Raw genomic sequence first — 27052 nt, forward strand, 5'->3', positions numbered from 1 at the left:
ATAAATTACGTAAAGTTTTACACTTTAAGATCATTGCAAATGTCATTAGGGAAGGTATGCTTTATGTCTGGAGGAAAATCAGATTAACCTTCACATACAGAAAGGATTCTTCTCAGGAAGAGCTGTAAAAATTTCAAACAGACTCCTTCGGGAGGTAATTTTAGTCAGCTCTGTAGATTGACTAAAAAAAAGGCTGGATAAAACACTGGAGATTGCAGATCCAGGGAATATCTGATTGCATTAGGGGATCGGGAAGGAGCTTTTCCCCTGTTGGAGTAAATTGGACCATGCTTTATAAGGTTTCTTTTACCCCTCTCTGGATCAACTTCAGCTTTACGGTATAAGGCAAGACTTTCGCTTAAATTGGCGTGCACTGACTTGCACTTTATAATTTTTTTATTTTTAATTTTTTTTTCACAGCAGAAGGCAAAATACTTTATTTTTCTGCATACCGCATCGCACTGTGATGTGTTGTAGTGCGTTGTTCCAAGTGCTTTGCGGGCACATTTAACCCCTTTTCGGCTGTTAGTGGGGGTTAAAAGCACTGCTAAAAGTAGCGGCGCATTACCGCCAACGCCCTCAACGCCCCAGTGTGAAAGTAGCCTTAGGGAGGTGGTGTGAATGGGCCCTTATTGAACTCGACGGATGTGTGTCTTTATTCAGCCTGACGAAGGATCTGTGTCAACCGGCTTTTGATCACATTAGAATTGCTTCTATTCCCATAAAAGCATCTTGAAGAAGGTCAATTGCAGGTTAGAAGGAGGTCAATTGCAAGTCAGATGCAGGTCAGAAGTATGCCAACTGGAGGTCAAATGGCGGTAATAAGAAAGTCCAATTCAGTTCAGAAGGAGATCAACTGCAGGTCACATGCAGTTTTAGAATAAGGTCAACTCCAGTTTAAATGCTGGCCAGAAGGTCAACTGTAGGTCAGCAAGATAAACTGCATGTCAAATACAGTCAACTTTAGGTCAGAAGGAGATTAACTGCAGTCAAATGCAGGTCAGAAGGAGGTTAAATGCAGATAAGGAGGCCAAATACAGGTCAGGAGAAGGTTAACTCCAAGTCAAATGAAGGTCAAAAGGAAGTCAACTTCAGTTCAAATGCAGGTCCAAAGGAGGCCAACTGCAGATCAAATTCTGGTCAAAAGGTCAACTGCAGGTCAGCAGGAGATCAATTGCAGTTCAAATACAGGTCAGTAGAAGGTTAACTAATGTCATTAGGAGATTAAATGCAGGTCAGAAGAAGGTCAACTGCAGGTTAAATGAAGACCAGAAGGAGGCCAAATGCAGGTCAGAAGGAGGTCAACTCCAAGTCAAATGCAGGTCAGAAGGAGATCAAGTACAGGTCAAATGCAGATCAGAAGGAGGTCAACTGCAGTTCAAATGCAAGTCAGAGGGAGGTGGACCGCACTTCAAATACAGATCAAAAGGAGGTAAACTGCAGATCAAATGCTGGTCAGAAGTTCAACTGCCAGTCAGAAGAAGGTCAACTGCAGGTCAAATACAGGTCAATAGGAGGTCAACATCAGGTCAGAAGGAGATTAACTGAAGTCAAATGCAGGTCAACTGCAGGTTAAATGCAGTTCAGAAGGAAATCAACTCCAAGTCAAATGCAGTTCATGAGATCAACTGCAGGAAAAAAGAAGGTCAACTGCAGGTAAAATACAGGTCAGTAGGAGGTACAATGCAAATCAAATGCAGGCCAGAAGCAGATCAAATGCAGCTATCAATAAATTCTGAATGATCCCCGGAACATGCAAAGCTGATATCAAAAGCAAGCCTCCATTGCCCATTGACATAAGTCCAAACTATGTCACTATGTAACCAGTCAGACATGGGAGACATGAGTTGTTTTTAGCACCAGTTATACCACCCAGTACAAATGCAGGATTATGTTTTTTACCCGCACTGAATGTGCACAGTACGGCTACACAGATCAATAATAGTGCTGATCCACCAATCCAGGTTCAGCTTGGCAGGTGCCATGGATAGATAATTTTTTAACCACTTAAGGAACTTAAGGACGGAGCCTCTTTCTGAGATTTGATGTTTACAAGTTACAAACAGGTTTTTTTTGCTAGAAAATTACTTAGAACCCCCAAACATTATACTTTTTTTTCTAACACCCTAGAGAATAAAATACTTTCTGTCACACCGTATTTGTGCAGCGGTCTTACAAGCACACTTTTTTAGGAAAAAATACACTTTTTTGAAGTAAAAAATAGAACAACAGTAAAGTTAGCCCACTTTTTTTTGTATATTGTGAAAGATAATGTTACGCCGAGTAAATTGATACCCAACATGTCACGCTTCACAATTGCACCCGCTTGTGGAATGGCGACAAACTTTTACCCTTAAAAATCTCCATAGGCGACGTTTAAAAAATTCTACAGGTTGCATTTTTTGAGTTACAGAGGGGGTCTAGGGCGAGAATTATTGCTCTCACTCTACCGATCGCGGCGATACCTCACATGTGTGGTTTGAACACAGTTTTCATATGCGGGCGCTACTCACGTATGCGTTCGCTTCTGCACGCAAGCTCGGCGGGGATGGGGTGCGTTTAAATTTTTTTTTTTCTCATTTATTTTACCTTTTATTTTTTATTTTTATACTGTTCTTTTTTTTTTTTTTTTTTAAAGTGTCACCTTTATTCCTACTACAAGGAATGTAAACATCCCTTGTAATAGAACAAAATCATGACAGGACCTCCTAAATATGAGATGTGGGGTCAAAAAGACTTCAGATCTCATATTTACACTAAAATGCAAAAAAAAAAAAAATTGTCATTTAAAAAAATCATTTAAAAAAAAAAATGGCCCTTTAAGAGCTATGGGCGGAAGTGACGTTTTGACGTCGCTTCCGCCCTGCATTGTTATGGAGACGGGTGGGGGCCATCTTCCCCTCACTCATCTCTGTGCCCAGCAAGGGTGAAGATCTGATTGCCTCCGCCGCTGCCGACGGCTCCGGTCAGCATGGAGGGCACCGGAGCGTGGCGGGAGAGGGGGCGACCCACTCCCGCCACCGATAAAAGTGATCTTGCGGCGATTCCGCCGCAGAGACCACTTTTGTCTTAAACCGGACCGCCCGCTGAAGAAGAGGATACCGGGGTTATGGTAGCTAGCTGCTGCCACAACAACGATATTCCTCTTCAAACAGCCAACGTACAACGACGGTGGGCGGTCCGGACGTGGTTAAAGGATATTATCAATTTGGAAGGAAAGCAAACGGCGTTGATGAACACTTTTTTATCACAGTAGGGTTCATGGTTACTGCAAGACATCCTTGTTCGCCCAATCCCACCGCCAGCCTCTGTAATGGGGGTGTGGCATTTAGGACGGGCACTGGAGCACCACGCTATCTCAGAGCGAGAATATCCCATATCAATCCCAGGAGATTTTTGAGAAGGCCTAACTCATAAAGAGCCTACAGGCTATAGATATTGTTAACCAATCTGGCCATAAACAGTCAGATTGGACCAGCATTCTCTTATATCCACAGACACGTCCATAGACCTGCAGAATGATCAACTCAGCCTCTGTCTGTCACCTTCTACCATCGAATAAGAAGGGCGATTGTAAACATTCTCTAGCCGCTCTAGCCAATGGGATCCACCATCTAAGTAGATCAGGGTGGGATTTCCAGGAGGTATCTGCCACACATTCAATACTTCCACCCGGCACATTTCTCCATTTATAAATCCTGGGAATGTTTTTGGTGAATGTGAGACGGATCTGATGAAATGTCCCTGGATTCACCCAAGTGCTATAAACAGACAGCTTTGTCCCTGGAATTCCTTTATACTCCTCCAGCCTATTCTCTCCATTGTCTTTGTGTGAGGACCAAGCTTTATAAATGACATTCCTTCTACGTGACACTTGTGACCGGTCAACAACAAGTACTGGGGGGACCCCCTTCACTCTACAGGAGACCCTATAGGTGCTGAGGAACCATGGATGATCCACCAACAACTCAATGTGATTTATAGATCTGAGGGATTCACAGCCTCCCCCCCAGCCTCATTCACACAGCTTTCCCTATGGCCTCCCATAAAGCCTCACAGAGCCTCCCTCACCACCTCACTCATTCTGCTTCACTGCCTCACATGCAGCCTCACTCACAGCTTCACTCGTAGACTCCCTCACAGCCTTCCTGCCTCATATACAGCCTCCTTCACTGCTTCACACACAGCCTCCATCACAGCTTCAATCAAGGCCTCCTTCAATGCCCCACATACAGCCTCCTTCTAGTCATCACTTAACCTCACTGACAGCCTCCCTCCCTGCCTCACATACAGCCTCCCTCTGCTTCACTCCCAGCCTACTTCACCACCTCCCTCACTGCCTCCCAGCTTCCCTTACAGTCTGACAGCCTCCACAGCCTCCTGCACTGCCTCACTCAGCTTCACTGACAGCCTCCCTCAATGCCACACACAACTTCCTTCACCACCTCTCTCATTGTCTGCCCCAACCCCCCTCCCGCTTCCCTCACAGCCTCATTCAAGGCCTCCCTCAATGCCTCACATACAGCCTCCCTCTACTTACTCCAAGCCTCCCTCACCACCTCACATACAGCCTCCTTCTATGCCTCACTCTACTCACTCCCATCCTCCCTCACCACCTCCCCCTCCAAGCTTCCCGCACAGCCTCACTGACAGCCTCCATCATAGCCTTGCACGCAGCCTCAATCAAGGCCTCCCACACTGCCTCACATACAGCCTCCTTCTAGGCCTCACTCAGCTTCACTGACAGCCTCCATCACAGCCTTGCACACAGCCTCAATCAATACCTCCCTCACCGCCTCACATACAGCCTCCCTCTACTTACTCCCAACCTCCCTCACCACCTCCCCCTCCAAGCTTCCCTCACAGCCTCACTGACAACCTCCATCACAGCCTTGCACACAGCCTCAATCAATACCTCCCTCACTGCCTCACATACAGCCTCCTTCTAGGCCTCACTCAGCTTCACTCCCAGCCTCCCTCACCACCTCCCCCCCACCCCTCCAGCTTCCCTCACAGCCTCTATGACAGCCGTGCACACAGCCTCCCTCGACACCTCCCTCACAGCGTCAGTCAAGGCCTCCTATACAACCTAAGTCTAGGGCTCACTCAGCTTCACTGACAGCCTCCCTCATGGCCTCAATCAAGACCTCCCTCAATGCCTCACACACAGCCTCCTTCTAGGCCTCACTCAGCTTCACTGACAGCCTCCATCACAGCCTTTCACACAGCCTCCCTCAACACCTCCCTCACAGCCTCAATCAAGGCCTCCCTCATTGCCTCCTATACATCTTCCTTCTAGGACTCACTCAGCTTCCCTGACTGCCTTCCCACAGACATGATAGCAGAATCACATCAGCCGTCAACCAGCAATATGACCAAATGACCGGATCCGTCAGCTGCCCATACACCTTACAATCCAATCACAAGATTTTTCATTGCAACTTTTTCCGATTGGCCGCACTGTGCATGGTGATATGTTGAAGTAGCCACACTAATGCCGCGTACACACGATCGGATTTTCCGACAACAAAATCCTGTGATTTATTTCCGACGGATGTTGGCTCAGACTTGTCTTGCATACACACGGTCTCACAAATGTTGTCGGAAATTCCGAACGTCAAGAACGCGGTGATGTACAACACGTACGACAAGCCGAGAAAATGAAGTTCAATAGCCGGTGCGGCTCTTCTGCTTGATTCCGAGCATGCGTGGCACCTTGTGCGTCGGAACTGTGTACACACGATCAGAATTTCCGACAACGGATTTTGTGGTCGGAAAATTTGAGAGCCAGATCTCAAATTTTGTTTGTCGGAAATTCAGACGGAAAATGTCCGACGGAGCCTACACACGGTCGGAATTTCCGACAACAAGCTCCCATAGAACACTTGTTGTCGGAAAATCCCATCGCGTGTACGCGGCATTACGCTCACCACACACAGTACAATCTGATTGTAAAATCTCCTTTAGATCTACCAACAACTAGGTAGTGTAAAACTGGCCATACAGTATACAATCTGATTGTACCGTCTCCTTTAGGCTTACCAAAGTGATGTATAGGAGGACCAACCTAAACAATCCGTCCATTTTCTATCAAATCCGGCATGGCATAGTGAGTGTGGATCTATAGGAGATTGTACAACCAGATTGTATAGTGTGTGGTCAGCTTAATTGGATACAAAATCGATTGTGTTGTTTAGGTAAGTTCTCCTAATACAGAGTTTTGGTAGATCCTAAACCCGCCACACACATTGTAATCTGATTGTACTATCGCCTATAGATCTACCAACAATGTAGTACAAGAGCCTGCCTGATTGGATACAAATTGATTGGATAGGTCCTCCTATTACATGAGATTGTACAGAGATTTTATAGTCCAATTGTACCGTGTATGGGGACCCTAAATGAGATTGTAGAGGTTTTATAGTCCGATTGCACCGTGTATGGTAAGCTCAGACATTTTCAATGACAGATATTGATGAGACGAGGAAAGGAGTTTATTGGTGGAGGTGAATTTATAATAAATCCCCATCGTTCTGCATCCACCGATTTCTGTTCTGGGGAATCGGACTGAATTGTTTTGACAAATTGTTCTCGGGGAGGGGCGAACAATCGTCACCAAAAAACGGTGACATTGAAAATCATTGTACCCCGCCACCCAATGCACAGTGCAGCTTCCGGCATGGCGCAGTCACACGGAACTCAGGACATTGCGTATTGTATTATTACTCCCCCCTCCCCCAAGACCCACCACGAAGCGCCCCCAGCCAATCGCCTTCCCCGCTGGCTCCAGACGAGACTTTCAAAAAACTTGTTTACATCTCCCTTGTCGTCCCGCCGACCATTCATCACTTACTATACGCAGGTTCCTCCGCTGCGCCGCACCAAGGGACCCCCCCCCCTCCACAGACAAATAACGCTGACCGAAATCGGAAATCCGGCTACTCCTCACCCCAGCGGCGTCTGGCGACAGATGGCGACCAATAGGAGCAGCAGAAGAATTTTCGGAGCAAGCCGTGGAGTGACATATTGCCGCAGCGTTTTGTGTGAATGAGCGGAGGGGGGTGTGTCACCAGGGGGTGGGGGGGGAGTGTCACTCATTTCCATAACCATGCAGGAGCCACATGTATGCTGCATGCCCGTTATGGTGCCAACCTGGGCGCAGACATGTTGGTAGATGGGCACATTTTGCACAATCGCCATTGGAAAAAATATACGTTTTTTTCATGAAACGGAAAACCCCAAAAAGGAGAAGAAAAGCCTTTGTTGTAAAATGTCACAGCGCAGGCTTGTCATCGTGCGTTTATCTCTGCAAGACGTGAATTGAATGGCATTTGTGTTTTCCTGTTACAATTTTACGACATTTGTATCTATTTTGTAACATTTGTGTCAATTTTTGTGACATTTTCGTATCTATTTTGTAACATTTGTATCTATTTTGTAATATCTGTATACATTTTTGTAACATTTTTGTATCTATTTTGCAACATTTGTATCCATTTTGTAACAAATTTTAATCTATTTTGAAACATTTGTATCTTTTTTTTTTTTTTTGCAACATTTGTATCCATTTGGTAACATTTGTATTAATTTGAGTAACATTTGTATCTATTTTGTAACATTTGTATCAATTTTTGTAACATTTTTGTATCTATTTTGCAACATTTGTATACATTTTTGTAAGGATTTTGCAACATTTGTATCCATTTTGTAAAATGTTTTAATCTATTTTGTAACATTTCTATACATTTTTGTATCTATTTTGTATCCTTTGTACCAATTTTTTATCTATTTTGTATCCTTTGTACCAATTTTGTATCTATTTTGTAAGATTTTGCAACATTTGTAATTTGTAAATTTTTTTTGGAACAACAATTTGAATAATATTTCACGAAATAAAAAAAAAATCAGCAGTAAATCAGGACAACACCATGGCACCACATGCTGAATCAGAAATTACCTTGAGATCGGAGGGCTGTGCGTCCGGCGTGGCAGACTCCTTCATAAGAGGTGGTGGCGAGGCGGCCTTCAGTCTCTCGGGGGGGTGTTTGGCCTCTCAATGCCGCACCTGCTGCTGCTGCGGGGTGGTCCAGCCGTTTCACCATCTTTTCAGCCCCCAGACGCCACGCTGCATCCGCCACCGACATCCAAACTTTGTCCAGGAGCTGCACGGTGGTGCCATGATCCCCGGGGGTGACTTCTGGAAGGACGGAGGCTGAGGGTCCAGGGGGAAGGTTTTTTCCCCCCTGCTCACGCTGAAACTTTATGTGTGTGTGTGTGAGAAGCACGCGGGTTTGTATTGTTCTGCCGCCTCTTTATTCTGCTCTGCTGGAGTGAGGGGAGGAGGGGACAGTGCTGAATGCCGCTCGGAAAGGCTCAGGGACATGAATGGACTGTCAGCTCCTCAGGCCAGGGGGCTGCACAATCACACTGCCAGGGGAGGACTAGACACAATGCCCGCAGAGGGGGGGCAGGTGCTCGGTGGGAACCGCTCAGCGACAGCGCATGCCTGGTGAGCGCAGAGCCTTCTTATTAACAATACCTGCCAGTTCACCCACGCTGTTCTAGCCGGCAGGATGGCGGAAATCATTTCTTATCGTCTTTGTACAGGAATGACACAAAATATTTACACACAAAGACCTGAAGAGAGAGCATAGAGATACACAAAGCTGCCGGGCAGAACAGGTACCCAGCAGTTCAATTCCAGGAATACATAAAGTACACCTGCCGGGCAGAACAGGGACTCAGCACTACAGTTCAGAAACACACCTGATTGTGTTCATATGTACATTGATAGGGGAGCAAATTTAAACATGTACACTATTATGTTTGTAGATACAGTTGGTTTTGTTCCTTATCAACCTTCCATTTCCGTTCATTCTTATTTGTCCCCCATTCTCTTCCCTTTTCTTCCCTGCTCTCTCCTTCCCTTCCCTTACCTCTCCTTTCCTGCTCTCCCTTTTCACATCCTTCCCTGCACTTTACTTCCCTTCTCTGTCCTATCTATACCTTTCCTCTCCTCCTGTCTTCCACTTCTTCACCCTTCTCTCCCTTTTCCTGCACTTGACTAACCATCCCTGCCCTTCCCTTTACTCTCATGCTTTCTCTGACTTTCTATTATTCTCTTTTTATTCCCTCTCCTTTCCTGCTCCTTCTTGCCCTTCCCTTTACTCTCCCACTGTCCCTTCCCTTCCCTCTCCCGCTGTCCCTCCCTTCTCCTGCCCTCTCCTTTCCTCTCCCGCTGTTCCTGCCCTTCCCTCCCTTCTCCTATCCTCCCCTTTCCTCTCCCGCTGTTCCTGCCCTTCCCTCCCTTCTCCTATCCTCACCTTTCCTCTCCCGCTGTTCCTGCCCTTCCCTCCCTTCTCCTATCCTCCCCTTTCCTCTCCCAAAGTGTTCCTGCCCTTCTCTCCCTTCTCCTCCCTTCTCCTCCCCTTTCCTCTCCCGCTGTTCCTGCCCTTCCCTCCCTTCTCCTGTCCTCCCCTTTCCTCTCCTGAAGTGTCCCTGCCTTTCTCTCCCTTCTCCTGCCCATCCCTTGCCTCTCCCGCTGTTCCTGTCCTTCCCTATTTTCTCTTGCCCTCTCCTTTCCTCTCCCAATGTGTCCCTGCCCTTCCCTCCTTTCTCTCGCTCTCCCCTTTCCTCTCCCAATGTGCCCCTGCCCTTCCCTCCTATCTCCTATCCTCTCCTGCTGTCCCTGCCCTTCTCTCCTGCCCTCCCCTTTCCTCTCCCCGCTGTCCCTGCCCTTCACTCCCTTCTCCTGTCCTCCTCTTTCCTCTCCCACTGTCACTGACCTTCCCTCGCACCTCCTGTGCTCTCCTTTCCTCTCCCGCTGTTCCTGCCCTTCTCTCCCTTCTCCTGCCCATCTCTTTCCTCACCCGCTGTTCCTGCCCTTCCCTCCCTTCTCCTGTCCTCCCCTTTCCTCTCCCGAAGTGTCCCTGCCCTTCTCTCCCTTCTCCTGCCCATCCCTTTCCTCTCCCGCTGTTCCTGCCCTTCCCTCCTTTCTCCTGCCCTCCCCTTTCCTCTCCCAATGTGCCCCTGCCCTTCCCACCTATCTCCTGTCCTCTCCTGCTGTCCCTGCTCTTCCCTCCCTTCTCTTGCCCTCTCCCCTTTCCTCTCCTACTGTCCCTGCCCTTCTCTCCTGCCCTCCCCTTTCCCCTCCTGCTCTCCCTGCCCTTCTCTCCTTTTTCCTGCTCTCCCATTTCCTCTCCCACTGTCACTGACCTTCCCTTGCACCTCCTGTCCTCTCCTTTCCTCTCTCGCTGTCCCTGCCCTTCCCTCCCTTCTCCTGTTGTTTCTGCCCTTCAATTTCCTCTCCTTTCTTATTATCTTCTTTTCTACCTTCTCTGCCATTGCTTCTCCTTCCCTGTCCCTCCCTTCCCTTCTTTCTCTGCCATTGCCTCTATTCCCCGTCTCTCTTACTTCCACCCCTCCCTTGCTTTTCCCTTCCATTTCCACCCTTCCCTTCCTTCTCCTGTTCTCAGCTTCCCCGTCCCACCTTTTAAAAGTTGTAGAGAGTCAGCCTGGGGAAAGGTCAGGAAGAGTTAATTGTAGAGGGCAGGTACTTCCCCTACAGCCCTGCTCATTACCCAGGTGAACAGAGAGGGGGCGCTGTTTGTGTGGAGCCTGGATCTCCCTGTGCTGAGCCTTTCCTGGTTGGTGATCCGGCCTTCTGGGTTGGGAAGCTTAGAATGCTTCTGTATGGGAACCGTGTATTGTGCTTTATAGAACCGTATGACTCCTCTTCCCTCCTGATCCTGAATTATATCATACTAAACACATGACATAGGATGAGATTAGGAAAATTCAAACATGATCAGTCTGTGGGAAGAGAGAAGAATTAGAGCAGACTGATCTACTCTGACTCCGGGGACTGATCTCCTCTGACTCCGGGGACTGTTCTCCTCTGACTCCGGGGACTGATCTCCTCTGACTCCGGGGACTGATCTCCTCTGACTCCGGGGACTGATCTCCTCTGACTCCGGGGACTGTTCTCCTCTGACTCCGGGGACTGATCTCCTCTGACTCCGGGGACTGATCTCCTCTGACTCCGGGGACTGTTCTCCTCTGACTCCGGGGACTGTTCTCCTCTGACTCCGGGGACTGATCTCCTCTGACTCCGGGGACTGATCTCCTCTGACTCCGGGGACTGATCTCCTCTGACTCCGGGGACTGATCTCCTCTGACTCCGGGGACTGATCTACTCTGACTCCAGGGACTGTTCTCCTCTGACTCCGGGGACTGATCTACTCTGACTCCGGGGACTGTTCTCCTCTGACTCCGGGGACTGATCTCCTCTGACTCCGGGGACTGATCTCCTCTGACTCCAGGGACTGTTCTCCTCTGACTCCGGGGACTGTTCTCCTCTGACTCCGGGGACTGATCTCCTCTGACTCCGGGTACTGTTCTCCTCTGACTCCGGGGACTGTTCTCCTCTGACTCCGGGGACTGTTACCCTCTGACTCCGGGGACTGTTCTCCTCTGACTCCGGGGACTGTTCTCCTCTGACTGCAGGGACTGTTCTCCTCTGACTCCGGGGACTGTTACCCTCTGACTCCGGGGACTGTTCTCCTCTGACTCCGGGGACTGTTCTCCTCTGACTGCAGGGACTGTTCTCCTCTGACTCCGGGGACTGTTCTCCTCTGACTCCGGGGACTGTTACCCTCTGACTCCGGGGACTGTTATCCTCTGACTCCGGGGACTGATCTACTCTGACTCCAGGGACTGTTCTCCTCTGACTCCGAGGACTGTTGTCCTCTGACTGCAGGGACTGTTCTCCTCTGACTCCGGGGACTGTTCTCCTCTGACTCCAGGGACTGTTCTCCTCTGACACCGGGGACTGTTCTCCTCTGACTCCGGGGACTGTACTCCTCTCACTCCGGGGACTGTTCTCCTCTGACTCCGGGGACTCTTCTTCTCTGACTCCGGGGACTGATCTACTCTGACTCTGGGGACTGATCTACTCTGACTCTGGGGACTCATCTACTCTGACTCCAGGGACTCATCTACTCTGACTCTGGGGACTCATCTACTCTGAATCCGGGGACTGTTCTTCTCTGACTCCGGGGACTGTTCTCCTCTGACTCCGGGGACTGTTCTCTGACTCCGCGGACTGATCTACTCTGACTCCGGGGACTGTTCTCCTCTGACTCCAGGGACTGTTCTCCTCTGACTCCGGGGACTGTTCTCCTCTGACTCCGGGGACTGTTATCCTCTGACACCGGGGACTGTTCTCCTCTGACTCCGGGGACTGTACTCCTCTCACTCCGGGGACTGTTCTCCTCTGACTCCGGGGACTGTTCTCCTCTGACTCCGGGGACTCTTCTTCTCTGACTCCGGGGACTGATCTACTCTGACTCTGGGGACTGATCTACTCTGACTCTGGGGACTCATCTACTCTGACTCCGGGGACTCATCTACTCTGACTCTGGGGACTCATCTACTCTGACTCCGGGGACTGTTCTCCTCTGACTCCAGGGACTGTTCTCCTCTGACTCCGGGGACTGTTCTCCTCTGACTCCAGGGACTGTTCTCCTCTGACTCCGGGGACTGTTCTCTGACTCCGGGGACTGTTCTCCTCTGACTCCGGGGACTCATCTACTCTGACTCTGGGGACTCATCTACTCTGACTCCGGGGACTGTTCTCCTCTGACTCCGGGGACTGTTCTCCTCTGACTCCGGGGGCTGTACTCCTCTCACTCCAGGGACTGTTCTCCTCTGACTCCGGGGACTGTTCTTCTCTGACTCCGGGGACTGTTCTCCTCTGACTCCAGGGACTGTTCTCTGACTCCGCGGACTGATCTACTCTGACTCCGGGGACTGTTCTCCTCTGACTCCAGGGACTGTTCTCCTCTGACTCCGGGGACTGTTCTCCTCTGACTCCGGGGACTGTTCTCCTCTGACTCCGGGGACTGTTCTCTGACTCCGGGGACTGTTCTCCTCTGACTCCGGGGACTTTTCTCCTCTGACTCCGGGGACTGTTCTCCTCTGACTCCGGGGACTGTTCTCCTCTGACTCCAGGGACTGATCTACTCTGACTCCAGGGACTGTTCTCTGACTCCGGGGACTGTTCTCCTCTGACTCCAGGGACTGTTCTCCTCTGACTCCGGGGACTGTTCTCCTCTGACTCCGGGGACTTTTCTCCTCTGACTCCGGGGACTGATCTACTCTGACTCCAGGGACTGTCCTCTGACTCCGGGGACTGTTCTCCTCTGACTCCGGGGACTGTTCTCCTCTGACTCCGGGACTGATCTACTCTGACTCCAGGGACTGTCCTCTGACTCCGGGGACTGTTCTCCTCTGACTCCGGGGACTGTTCTCCTCTGACTCCGGGGACTGTTCTCCTCTGACTCCGGGGACTGTTCTCCTCTGACTCCGGGGACTGTTCTCCTCTGACTCCGGGGACTGATCTCCTCTCTCCTCTGACTCCGGGTACTGTTCTCCTCTGACTCCGGGGACTGTTCTCCTCTGACTCCGGGGACTGTTACCCTCTGACTCCGGGGACTGTTCTCCTCTGACTCCGGGGACTGTTCTCCTCTGACTGCAGGGACTGTTCTCCTCTGACTCCGGGGACTGTTACCCTCTGACTCCGGGGACTGTTCTCCTCTGACTCCGGGGACTGTTCTCCTCTGACTCCGGGGACTGTTCTCTCACACTACGGGGACTGTTCTCCTCTGACTCCAGGGACTGATCTACTCTGACTCCGGGGACTGTCCTCTGACTCCAGGGACTGTCCTCTGACTCCGGGGACTGATCTCCTCTGACTTCGGGGACTGTTCTCCTCTGACTTCGGGGACTCGCTGTCAGAAAACCCAGCCTCAGAAATGCTATGCAGTCACCACTAGATAGGAAGTTGCCCCAAAGAAGCTGCAGGAGATCAGCAGTACTAACATGTGACAAAGGATCAAATGAGAGGAGGAGATGTAATGACATGAGATGGAGTTTCACCTTTATTGGACACATTAGGGTAACTGGGAAGGTTTCTAATTGGCTCTCTTTGGGTGTTTGGAATGTCCTGATAATGAAGAGCGCTCCAGTATATAGCTCTGACATATACCGTAGCACTGTACATTGTATCTAAACCAGAGTACTAAAGATATCACACAGTCCTCAGATGTGTTCATTCGTTCTCATTTCCCTTTTCACTGTTCGATCCTGACACTTCCTGTCCTAGGGTGACAACGCTCACTCATTGTACTGTATCTATAGAGGAGCAGCTTTGGCCCCCTGACACAGAACTACAGAACCCCTCCCCTTTCCTCATCTAATTAGGATAGAAGGGAGGTGTTCTGCAGTCCACACAGAACAGAAAGTTATCAGCTTCCTGGATTTTTGGCAGGATCAACAGGTTTCTTATGCAGTAGCTGAACTGATATCTGATAAATCCCTTTCAATGGGACAAAAAGGGAGAAAATCATTCATTTTAGGCAGATTCTAGTGAAGAGGTGACCATCGTCTAGTGTGGACCCCCCTCTCCTGTATATGGTGTATTACAACAAAGGGTTCCTTCTAAATGGTGAACGAATCTCCCACCTACACTGACCACCAATGTAAGGGGTCACTTCTACACCAACCACCAATGTAAGGGGACACTTCTACACTGACCACCAATGTAAGGGGTCACTTCTACACCGACCACCAATGTAAGGGGTCACTTCTACATGGACCACCAATGTAAGGGGACACTTCTACACTGACCACCAATGTAAGGGGACACTTCTACACTGACCACCAATGTAAGGGGTCACTTCTACACCGACCACCAATGTAAGGGGACACTTCTACACTGACCACCAATGTAAGGGGTCACTTCTACACCGACCACCAATTTAAGGGGTCACTTCTACACCGACCACCAATGTAAGGGGACACTTCTACACTGACCACCAATGTAAGGGGACACTTCTACACTGACCACCAATGTAAGGGGTCACTTCTACACCGACCACCAATGTAAGGGGACACTTCTACACTGACCACCAATGTAAGGGGACAGTTCTACACTGACCACCAATGTAAGGGGACACTTCTACACTGACCACCAATGTAAGGGGACACTTCTTCATTGACCACCAATGTAAGGGGTCACTTCTACACCAACCACCAATGTAAGGGGTCACTTCTACACTGACCACCAATGTAAGGGGACACTTCTACACTGACCACCATTGTAAGGGGACACTTCTACACTGACCACCAATGTAAGGGGACACTTCTACACTGACCACCAATGTAAGGGGACACTTCTACACTGACCACCAATGAAAGGGGTCACTTCTACACCGACCACCAATGTAAGGAGACACTTCTAAACTGACCACCAATGTAAGGGGTCACTTCTACACCAACCACCAATGTAAGGGGACACTTCTACACCAACCACCAATGTAAGGGGACACTTCTACACTGACCACCAATGTAAGGGGACACTTCTACACCGACCACCAATGTAAGGGGACACTTCTACACCGACCACCAATGTAAGGGGACACTTCTACACCGACCACCAATGTAAGGGGACACTTCTACACCGACCACCAATGTAAGGGGACACTTCTACACCGACCACCAATGTAAGGGGACACTTCTACACCGACCACCAATGTAAGGGGGACACTTCTACACTGACCACCAATGTAAGGGGACACTTCTACACCGACCACCAATGTAAGGGGACACTTCTACACCGACCACCAATGTAAGGGGGACACTTCTACACTGACCACCAATGTTAGGGGTCACTTCTACACTGACCACCAATGTTAGGGGTCACTTCTACACTGACCACCAATGTAAGGGGCCACTTCTACACTGACCACCAATGTAAGGGGACAGTCCTACACTGACCACCAATGTAATGGGTCACTTCTACACCGACCACCAATGTAAGGAGACACTTCTAAACTGACCACCAATGTAAGGGGTCACTTCTACACCAACCACCAATGTAAGGGGACACCTGTACACCAACCACCAATGTAAGGGGTCACTTCTACACTGACCACCAATGTAATGGGGCACTTCTACACTGACCACCAATGTAAGGGGACACTTCTACACCGACCACCTATGTAAGGGGACACTTCTACACCGACCACCAATGTAAGGGGGACACTTCTACACCGACCACCAATGTAAGGGGGACACTTCTACACCGACCACCAATGTAAGGGGACACTTCTAAACTGACCACCGATGTAAGGGGACACTTCTAAACTGACCACCAATGTAAGGGGTCACTTCTACACTGACCACCAATGTAAGGGGTCACTTCTACACCGACCACCAATGTAAGGGGGACACTTCTACACCGACCACCAATGTAAGGGGGACACTTCTACACCGACCACCAATGTAAGGGGACACTTCTACACCGACCACCAATGTAAGGGGACACTTCTACACCGACCACCAATGTAAGGGGACACTTCTACACCGACCACCAATGTAAGGGGGACACTTCTACACCGACCACCAATGTAAGGGGACACTTCTAAACTGACCACCAATGTAAGGGGACACTTCTACACTGACCACCAATGTAAGGGGTCACTTCTACACCGACCACCAATGTAAGGGGACACTTCTACACTGACCACCAATGTAAGGGGACACTTCTACACTGACCACCAATGTAAGGGGCCACTTCTACACTGACCACCAATGTAAGGGGACACTTCTACACTGACATAGAGGAACTCCATTCATTTCTATGGGCTGCTCTACACATGACAATTGTCTCAATGTATCTCACGTATCTTCCGGACGTTGAGCTTTGAGTGCATTTGACATCCTCATCGCACATTTTGATGTATGCAAACAAAGCGCATTTGGGGTCCCATTAACAATGAAGACACCACGAGCGCAGCACGCACTTTTGGCACTTTTGGCACTTTTGGTGGTTGCGCCCTTTTTGTGGGTTCATCGAACGCTCTGCTATGAATGTAGCCTGAGCCATAGTACTGAATATAGCGGGCTGTGGGGCTGGCATTGCGCTGTAGTATACAGGTACATCCCGCCATCTTTTGTGCCCCAATTTTTTATTTTTTAACATTTTTGGTGAGCTAATTTTTTCAAAGGGAAAAAAAAATAATCAAATTTTTTTAACAGATTTTTTTTTTTGAAAAATTGATTAAACTTGACCCCTAATTTTTACACGCAGATTTTGGAGATGGCAACGCGTGTGCCAAAAGATGATTCTGGAAGGAAGCCCGTACATTTTAGGCGAGCGTCTTGTTAGAACAAAGAGCGGCGGTGAAGCGGGATTGGCTACAGCCTCTGGTGGCAGACGCGGGAATCTCACCGCCGTCCAGCAGGTGGAAATGTCAGGATTTGACTGGTGGGGGGGGGGGGGGGGACAGGAAACGCACATTGTTCATCTCTTAGTAATTCCGGCAGATTGGCTCCTGATGCTCCGGCTGGCACTATGGCATAGGGAGGGCCAAGGGGCGCCGCGAGGACCAAGGATGGCAGGACGCACAGACGGAGCTCCAGAGGATTCCTTTCTGTTCAGCATCCTGAAACAAGCAGGGAGGGGGTGTTGCTGCAAAGAGTTTTCTTCACCCCCTCCCCCCCCCCCCTCATGCTTCTTAAACCCCTTCGAGTTTCCTTGACAACCGAGGGGACATGGTGGCATCAGATGAGTTAAACCAGGCTCTCCTCCACAGAGGTCCTCATAGGGGGAGGGGAAGGAGCGGACCCACGTCTCCGTATCGCCAAAATTCACCGCCACAGAAAAAACAACCGGAATATATCAGTACCGCTATGTATATATATCATGTATCTCACAGAAGTCAGTACACCCCTCACATCTTTGTAAATATTTTCTTCTATCTTTTCATGTGACAACACTGAAGAAATGACACTTGTCTACAATGTAAAGTAGTGAGTGTACAGCTTGTATAACAGTGTAAATTTGCTGTCCCCTCAAAATAACTCAACACACAGCCATTAATGTCTAAACCGCTGGCAACAAAAGTGAGTACACCCCTAAGTGAAAATGTCCAAACTGGTCCCAATTAGCCATTTTCCCTCCCCGGTGTCATGTGACTCGTTAGTGTTACAAGGTCTCAGGTGTGAATGGGGGGCAGGTGTGTTAAATTTGGTGTTATCGCTCTCACTCTCTCATACTGGTCACTGGAAGTTCAACATGGCACCTCATGGCAAAGAACTCTCTGGGGATCTGAAAAAAAGAATTGTTGCTCTACATAAAGATGGCCTAGGCTATAAGAAGATTGCCAAGACCCTGAAACTGAGCTGCAGCACGGTGGCCAAGACCATATAGCGGTTTAACAGGACAGGCTCCACTCAGAACAGGCCTCACCATGGTCGACCAAAGAAGTTGAGGTCACGTGCTCAGCGTCATATCCAGAGGTTGTCTTTGGGAAATAGACGTATGAGTGCTGCCAGCATTGCTGCAGAGGTTAAAGGGGTGGGGGGTCAGCCTGTCAGTGCTCAGACCATACGCCGCACACTGCATCAAATTGGTCTGCATTGCTGTCATCCCAGAATGAAGCCTCTTCTAAAGATGATGCACAAGAAAGCCTGCAAACAGTTTACTGAAGACAAGCAGACTAAGGACATGGATTACTAGAACCATGTCCTTTGGTCTGATGAGACCAAGATAAACTTATTTGGTTCAGATGGTGTCAAGCGTGTGTGGCAGCAACCAGGTGAGGAGTATAAAGACAAGTGTGTCTTGCCTACAGTCAAGCATGGTGGTGGGAGTGTCATGGTCTGGGGCTGCATGAGTGCTGCCGGCACTGGGGAGCTACAGTTCATTGAGGGAACCATGAATGCCAACATGTACTGTGACATACTGAAGCAGAGCATGATCCCCTCCCTTCAGAGACTGGGCCGCAGGGCAGTATTCTAACATGATAACAAACACACCTCCAAGGTGACCACTGCCTTGCTGAAGAAGCTGAGGGTAAAGGTGATGGACTGGCCAATCATGTCTCCAGACCTAAACCCTATTGAGCATCTGTGGGGCATCCTCAAATGGAAGGTGGAGGAGCACAAGGTCTCGAACATCCACCAGCTCTGTGATGTCATCATGGAGGAGGGGAAGAGGACTCCAGTGACAACCTGTGAAGCTCTGGTGAACTCCATGCCCAAGAGGGTTAAGGCAGTGCTGGAAAATAATGGTGACCACACAAAATATTGACACTTTGGGCCCAATTTGGACATTTTCACTTAGGGGTGTACTCACTTTTGTTGCCAGCGGTTTAGACATTAATGGCTGTGTGTTGAGTTATTTTGAGGGGACAGCAAATTTACACTGTTATACAAGCTGTACACTCACTACTTTACATTGTAGACAAGTGTCATTTCTTCAGTGTTGTCACATGAAAAGATAGAAGAAAATATTTACAAAAATGTGAGGGGTGTATTTACTTTTGTTAGATACTGTGTATAATGTACTTCCATCAGTGCTCCCTGTGCAGAGTCTGTCCTGTATAATGTATTGTACTCCCATCAGTTCCGCTATCAGTGCCCACTGTGCAGTGTCTGTCCTGTATAATGTGTTCCCATCAGTGCCGCTATCAGTGCCCCCTGTGCATAGTCTGTCCCCATCAGTGCCGCTATCAGTGCCCCCCTGTGCAAAGTCTGTTCCCATCAGTGCCGCTATCAGTTCCCACTGTGCAGAGTCTGTCCTGTATAATGTATTCCCATCAGTGCCGCTATCAGTGCCCCCTGTGCAAAGTCTGTCCCCATCAGTGCCACTATCAGTGCCCCCCTGTGCATAGTCTGTCCCCATCAGTGCCACTATCAGTGCCCCCCCGTGCAAAGTCTGTCCCCATCAGTGCCGCTATCAGTGCCCCCTGTGCAGAGATTGTCCCCATCAGTGCCGCTATCAGTGCCCCCTGTGCATAGTCTGTTCCCATCAGTGCCGCTATCAGTGCCCCCTGTGCAGAGATTGTCCCCATCAGTGCCGCTATCAGTGCCCCCTGTGCATAGTCTGTCCCCATCAGTGCCGCTATCAGTGCCCCCCTGTGCAAAGTCTGTCACCATCAGTGCTGCTATCAGTGCCCCCCTGTGCAAAGTCTGTCACCATCAGTGCTGCTATCAGTGCCCCCCTGTGCAAAGTCTGTCCCCATCAGTGCCCCCCTGTGCAAAGTCTTTCCCCATCAGTGCCGCTATCAGTTCCCACTGTGCAAAGTCTGTCACCATCAGTGCCGCTATCAGTGCCCCCCTGTGCAAAGTCTGTCACCATCAGTGCCGCTATCAGTGCCCCCCTGTGCAAAGTCTGTCACCATCAGTGCTGCTATCAGTGCCCCCCTGTGCAGAGTCTGTTCTGTATAATGTACTCCCATCAGTGCCGCTATCAGTGCCCCCTGTGCAGAGTCTGTCCTGTATAATGTATTTCCATCAGTGCCACCTGTGCAAGGTCTGTCCCCATCAGTGCCACCATCAGTGCCCCCTGTACAGAGTCTGTCCCCATCAGTGCTGCTATCAGTGCCCCCCTGTGCAGAGTCTGTCCTATATAATGTGTTCCCATCAGTGCCGCTATCAGTGCCACCCTGTGAAGAATCTGTCCTGTATAATGTGTTCCCATCAGTGCCGCTATCAGTGCTCCGACGCATTTTTGGATTGTTTTGTAAACACATGCAAAAGCGCCCGATTTAAGAAAAGCACGCAGGTGCGACTGCAGCCTAAGACTGAAAGGCACTGCAGGGCACCTACAATACAAACACAGGTTTTTGTGTGCTGCAGAACCATGGAAGATGTTGTACACGCTCCCGCAGCGCAGATGTGAACAGAGCTGCAGTGCGTTTCAGGGGCCCGTATAAGTCATGGGCAATGTATGAAGTCGCATATAACAGAGTTGCATTAACATGCCCTGGTCAATAGCTGTTATCCCTATCCCACTCCAAATTCTAAATTCTAAGGCGCATGTTAACGCACAAAAGAAAAGCACATCGATGCACGACAACCTCTACGCACAGGCATGGATCTAAGTGCTGAGCCAGAACAGTTCTTTAAAATGAGCTTGGATTCTTGTTTTGGAGGATTCCAGAGGTCAGCGCGGGAGCAGCGCCGAGGCTCCGGACGAAATGCCCGCTGAGGCTCCTAGAGACCAGCAACAGGGGAGGAAAAGGCCATAAATTGTGGTCACTGGGAGCCCCCCCCCCGGGCTGTGTACACAATCTTCCCACCACCGCTGGGAAGGTTATTCCTGCCATTAGCCCCGCATGACAGGAGCCATTGTGTGGCCACCATCAAACAACCTGAGCCATTGTCCCGCCTGCCACCGCCGTGACCCCCCCCCCCCCCGGCCGGGGACGGGACGTGAGGCAAGACGAGGAGAAGAACTTTATTGGGGCGTCCGGGAAACGCAGAGAGCGAAGACGGGAAGCGGGCACAAAGGGGGAGCCGGACGAACAAAAAGGGAAGAGGGGGCAGGTTGAGGGAAGGGTCACATTGTAATGACAATCTCCATTCATTTCTATCAGGACGGGAAAATGCACTGCGGCCTCCGAAGTGAATTCACCGGCGACCCGCCGCTTTAATGAATTGCGCCTTTTAGCCGTCAGCTCCCCCACCCCCCCTCCCCCGGGAGGATTTACTAGCCGTTTCCTCAATGTATTTATTGTTGGCTGGCGGAATCGCGTATTTTACAAGGACACCGATTTCTATTTTTCGGTAGGCGATGTCTCGATTGGCTGAATTAACAAACAAATGAAAGGTCTCGGTGAGGATGTAACACAATGTTTTTTTAAATGTTTCTTTTAGTTTGTATTTAACTCTATCAGGTTACTAATGTTCTGTAGTATGCTGTCCTCTAGTGGCGGGTTTTGGTCATTAAAACTTGTTTACTTTGTGATTTGGTTTCTCTCTCTGTCCTGCCCTCCTGTTTAGTGCTATGCCCCGTACACACGGTCGGACATTGATCAGACATTCCGACAACAAAATCCATGGATTTTTTCCGACGGATGTTGGCTCAAACTTGTCTTGCATACACACGGTCGCACAAAGTTGTCGGAAAATCCGATCGTTCTGAACGCAGTGACCTAAAACACGTGTGTCGGGACTATAAATGGGGCAGTAGCTAATAGCTTTCGTCTCTTAATTTATTCTGAGCATGCGTAGCACTTTGTCCGTCGGATTTGTGTACACACGATCGGAATTTAACCGATCGGATTTTGTTGTCGGAAAATTTTATATCCTGCTCTCAAACTTTGTGTTCCTGGGTCTGTACACCTGCTGTGCCCATTATGAGGGGTTCCCACCATCCCTCCAACACCAAAAACTTTCAGATAGACAGGAATAGAGTAGATTATTACAGGGAGACCCAACTGTTGGGAGTATACTCTTCCTTCATTTATTATTGAAAATTAATACAATAGCTTTCATTTATAAATTAATACGTGTAAATAAAAAATATAAAGAAAAAACACATTCTAGCCCCTTATTCCCTTTTCCCTTTAGCCTATTTCTTTTTGTTGACTTTTTTTATGTTGTTCATATGTACATTTAAATTTGAATTTGTTTTTTTAAACCCTAAACTTTGAAGGTACATTTTTAGTGGACCCCAATTTATTTTATGAACTTATTTGTACCCTTCCCTTAGCTTTTCTTTTATAGGATGATTAAAACGATGATGATGATGATAATTATAATTGATGATGATTATAAATAATGATGATGGTGATAAATTATTATTATATTTGATGTTGATGATTATAATTGATGATGATGATGATTATAAATAATGATGATAGTGATAATTATTAATATAACAATTGATGATGATGATTATAAATGATGATGATGATGATAATTAAGTATGATGATTATAAATAATGATGATGGTGATAATTATTAATATAATAATTGATGGTGATGATTATAAATAATGATGATTAGTATTATAATTGATGATTATAAATAATTATAATGGTGATGAATAATATTATAATTGATGATGATGATGATGATTATAATTGATGATGATGATTATTGTAACTGATGATGATGATTATTATAGTTGATGATGATGATGCATATACTTAATGATGATAATGATTATTATTATTATTATACAGAATTTATATAACACAGACAGTTTGCACAGCACTTTACAACATGAGGGCAGACATTACAGCTGCAAAACAATTCAATACAGGAGGAATCAGATATAATAATTGATGATGATTATGATGATGATTATAATTGATGGTTATTATAATTGATGATGATATTGATTTTTTTTTTTTGTTTGCAAATTTTTTTGTAATTCCAAAATAAAAAGCTTGTTGGAGGGGAGGAGAGCAGCGCACTTTGTTATCCTTTCTTTTTATTTCAGAAGACATTGCCATGGCACTGCTGTGATGCAATCTTTATCAGTTATATTGTTACTTTCTATAGGGAGTCCAGAATCCCCCCTGACCACCCCCCTTGCCCTCACGGTGTTCAATAAATGTTAAGTAAAATAACGCGTTGATCCTGCAAGAAATCCCGTCACCATATAACTTCCTGCGCTCTCTTCCTGTGCAGCGCTCTAATCGCTCTAGAACACCTCCCCCTTTATGTTAAAGGGGGACTACAGTATTTAAAAAAATACATTAATTTTAAGCACCTATGAATACTGTAGCTGCTGACTTTTAATAAACAGACTCTCACCAGGATAGGAGTCCAAAAATGTCAGTATAATGGTAGAGGAGGGGGAGGAGGATGATGAGCGGAAATATTACTTTTAAGTGACGTTCTGATTTGGGTTAATGAGGAGGGGGGGGGGGTGTTCTGTAGTCCTGTTCTACTGCGACAAAGCTGCTCCTGTGTAGATACAGGACAAGGAGTGAGTGTTGTCACCATAGGCAGAAAGTGTGTTCCTGGCAAAAAAAAAAAAAGAAAACGAATGCAGCCACCACCTCCAAGGAGCGGTTGTTGGAACGCACCTCTATTTATAGCGGGAGGCTGCGCACAGGTCGGAGTTGTCTTCTGGCTGAGCTCTGTAATGGGGAGTTCTTCCTCTAGAAGCCTCTCCGCTGCGCACAAAGTATCACTTCATACATTGGAGAAGTTGCAGAGAATTCCTTCCCCTGCCCTGCGATCAGCAGGTTGCTGTATCCTGTCCTGAGCTGTCTGTCACCCCCCCCCCCCCCCCATTCAGCATCCAGTAAGGGGGGGCCGCACCGTCCATTCACAGCACTAACTGTGACCTCACACCTCGTACCCCGGGGAAGGGGGAGGGTAATCACTGTGACTTCTATACAAAGAAGAAGATTCAATGACAATGGAACCAGACTTCCACTATAGACAATCGTAAAACTCACACAATAGCGTTTGGCGAGAACAAAAAAAAAAAAAAGAACAGATGATGATCAAGTTAAATTCATATTAAATATATCAATAAATGCTTGTTAATAGGAGAAATTACAAATACATTCTAAAGCTCTAACTGGAAAAAATCCTTTCTGACCTCCATCAGATCAATGCCTGTGTTTTATGGCGATAAGTAACCGCTAATATTAGATTTCTTTTAGAAGAGCGTCCAACCATTAAAAACAATCCATTATAGCTGCGGGAACTGATTCCTGTGGAAGACTATGTAACATTTTTTTCCAACTTCAACCATAAAGAATCCTTTTTACAGCTGGAGATTCAAACTCTTTTCTTACGGCACCTTCACTTCTTTTGTGATGACTTTTGAGTCGACCGGCACACAGATTATAGTGATCAAAGTCAACACACCGGGATATATAAAAAATGTGGGGGGTTGCCATATCCGACTTCACTGCCTGCATGCTTGTTCAGGGTAAGTGAAGACTATATTTCTGTCCTCACAGGATCACATTATAGATACAATATTAGTCTTCCTGGGATGGATAAATGAGGAATAATAAAAGGCCAAAAATACTGACGTCTTTTGGACCTGAGCAAAACGCTGATCCCGGCTCCCTCCAGTGCTGTTCACATGGTGCAAATTCTAGACATTCAGTGACAAGCTTCTTGTTGAGGGGGAGAATAAGGGTGCTCTACTTCAATAAAGTCACATGTCTTAATGCCTACCCTTTTCAGTCATGTGGTAAGTACTGAAGGGGGCCTGAAGCAGCATGTACTCCAGCAAAAGAAAGTATCTTCACTCTTCTGATACTTTGTATTTATCTATCCAAGCCAGACTATTAACATAGAATATATAAGCTGGAAGCTGAAGATCTGATTGTTCATCTGCTACTAATCAAACTTTCAGAAGATCCCTCCTTTAGTCACCATTCACCTCCCATTAGCACTTTATCGTGTAAGACCTTTAGTGGGCAGCCTGGGAGCTGGGTCTGGGGAGCCTATGAATGCAGGGGCAGCAACTTCCTGTATCTTATGAGGGGCCCCCAGTCTCCCTGACAGATTTGTATTCATTGAATGTTGTGGAGAATGCAACAGGAGGATGAGGAACACCTTCAATGTCAGTGGGACAGTCCAAGGCTGGTGGAGACACCCAACACCACCATTGTGGGGATCCCTAAATTGGGAACATCCAACACCCTATAGTGAAGACACCCAACACCCTATATCAGGAAAATCCAACACCCTATAGTGGGGACATCCAACACCCTATCCTGGGGAAACCCAATATCCTATGTTGGGGACATCCAACACCCTATACTGGGAACACCCAATACCCTATATTGGGCAAATCCAAAACCATATGTCGGGAAAATCCAACACCCTATATTCAGGACACCCAACACCCTATCCTGGGGAAACCCAACATCCTATGTTGGGGACATCCAACACCCCATCGTGGGGACACCCAACACCCTATATTGAGGAATCGCTAAATCCTATGTTGGGAAAATCCAACACCCAATGTTGAAGACATCCAACAAGCTATGTTGGGGATACCCAACTCTCTATGGTGGGAGTATCCTACGGTGTGGACACCAGACACATTATAGTAGAGATACTTAAAACCCTATAGTGGGGACATCCAACACTCTTTAGTGGAGAAACCCAAAACCCTAGGTTGGGGACATCCAACAACCTATAGTGGGGATACTCAACCATCTATGGTGGGAACATCCTATGGTGTGGACACCCAACACCTTATAGTAGACATACCCAAAACCCTATAGAAGGGAAACCCAACACTTTACGGCAAGGACACCCAACACTCTATGGCGGGTCACCCAAAACCGAATGGAAGGTGGTAACAGAGCAGGGTATTTTGGCGAGGAGACTTTACTTCTGGAGAAATGTTATATTTGGATGGCCTGACCCCTGACCTCAACCACAAGTCAGATAAAAGGTTTGGGGATGCAGGGTGAAAACTCCTTCTCTGACAGTCAGGTATGTCAGTGAATATTGTGATTAGTAAGACATTGGTGGAAAACATAAGACTAGAACACCAACCTGGGCACATACCTCTAGGAGTCCCCCATCAGTGAGGTCCGGGAGTGACGTCTCCATCATCTGCAGACAAAGCCAGAGAGATCTCACCTGGTCCTGCACCTCCATCCTCCACACCCTCCATAGCTCCCTCTGCCTGGGAACAGAAGAGAGGACATAGTAGACAGTTGTATAAGGCCAGTTCCAGCAAACACATACCCCCACCCACAACCTGAACTACCCCATAGAGACTGTACCTACAACCATGTTCAACATAGCTTTTACTCATGTTAGGAGGGACTGTCACATTACATGAGACCACCATGGCATGGCTTTGTTACAAAAAAGGACTGCACACTACAAGAGGCTGCCATATTAGAGACTGTTGTCATGCTATAAGAGATTGCTAGAGATGGGCGCTGTGTTACAGGAGACTGCTGAAGACTGAAGCCATACACAGAGGGCCGATAGAGGCGGGCGCCATGTTAATGGAGACTGCTAGAGACAGTCTGAGATTGTTTGCATGTTTCAGAAGACTGTTACAGTGTAAGAGAGACTGTTGTAGTGTTACATAGACTGATACATTGTGATAATTATAATGTTATAAACACAGTTATAATAGAATAAAGTTATAATGTGAAACAAAAAGTAGTGCCCCTGCTGTGATCCCCAGGAGTGACATGCATGGTGGGTTCATTGTACGTTACTAGTATTGCAAGGTTTATTTTTATAT

General features: G+C 47.9%; 1 protein-coding gene across 5 annotated transcripts in view; it reads right to left on the reverse strand.

The window, feature by feature from the left end:
- Nucleotides 1–27052, reverse strand: part of LOC141145556 (microtubule-actin cross-linking factor 1, isoforms 6/7-like) — a 166680-nt gene that overhangs the window by 132798 nt on the left and 6830 nt on the right. For 2 of the 5 annotated variants that reach the window (XM_073632342.1, XM_073632346.1), the window contains exon 1: nt 7958–8472. Coding sequence is in view for 2 of the 5 variants with exons in the window: in XM_073632344.1 (XP_073488445.1) it covers nt 26344–26476 (133 nt within the window). In the remaining 3 variants the exon portion in view is untranslated. Of the gene's footprint in view, nt 1–7957; nt 8474–26343; nt 26477–27052 lie in introns of those variants that run through there. The other 3 variants (XM_073632345.1, XM_073632344.1, XM_073632343.1) reach the window with 3 other exon arrangements.

This window comes from Aquarana catesbeiana, linkage group LG05 (assembly GCF_042186555.1).
Source record: "Aquarana catesbeiana isolate 2022-GZ linkage group LG05, ASM4218655v1, whole genome shotgun sequence".
Classification (NCBI taxonomy): domain Eukaryota; kingdom Metazoa; phylum Chordata; class Amphibia; order Anura; family Ranidae; genus Aquarana; species Aquarana catesbeiana.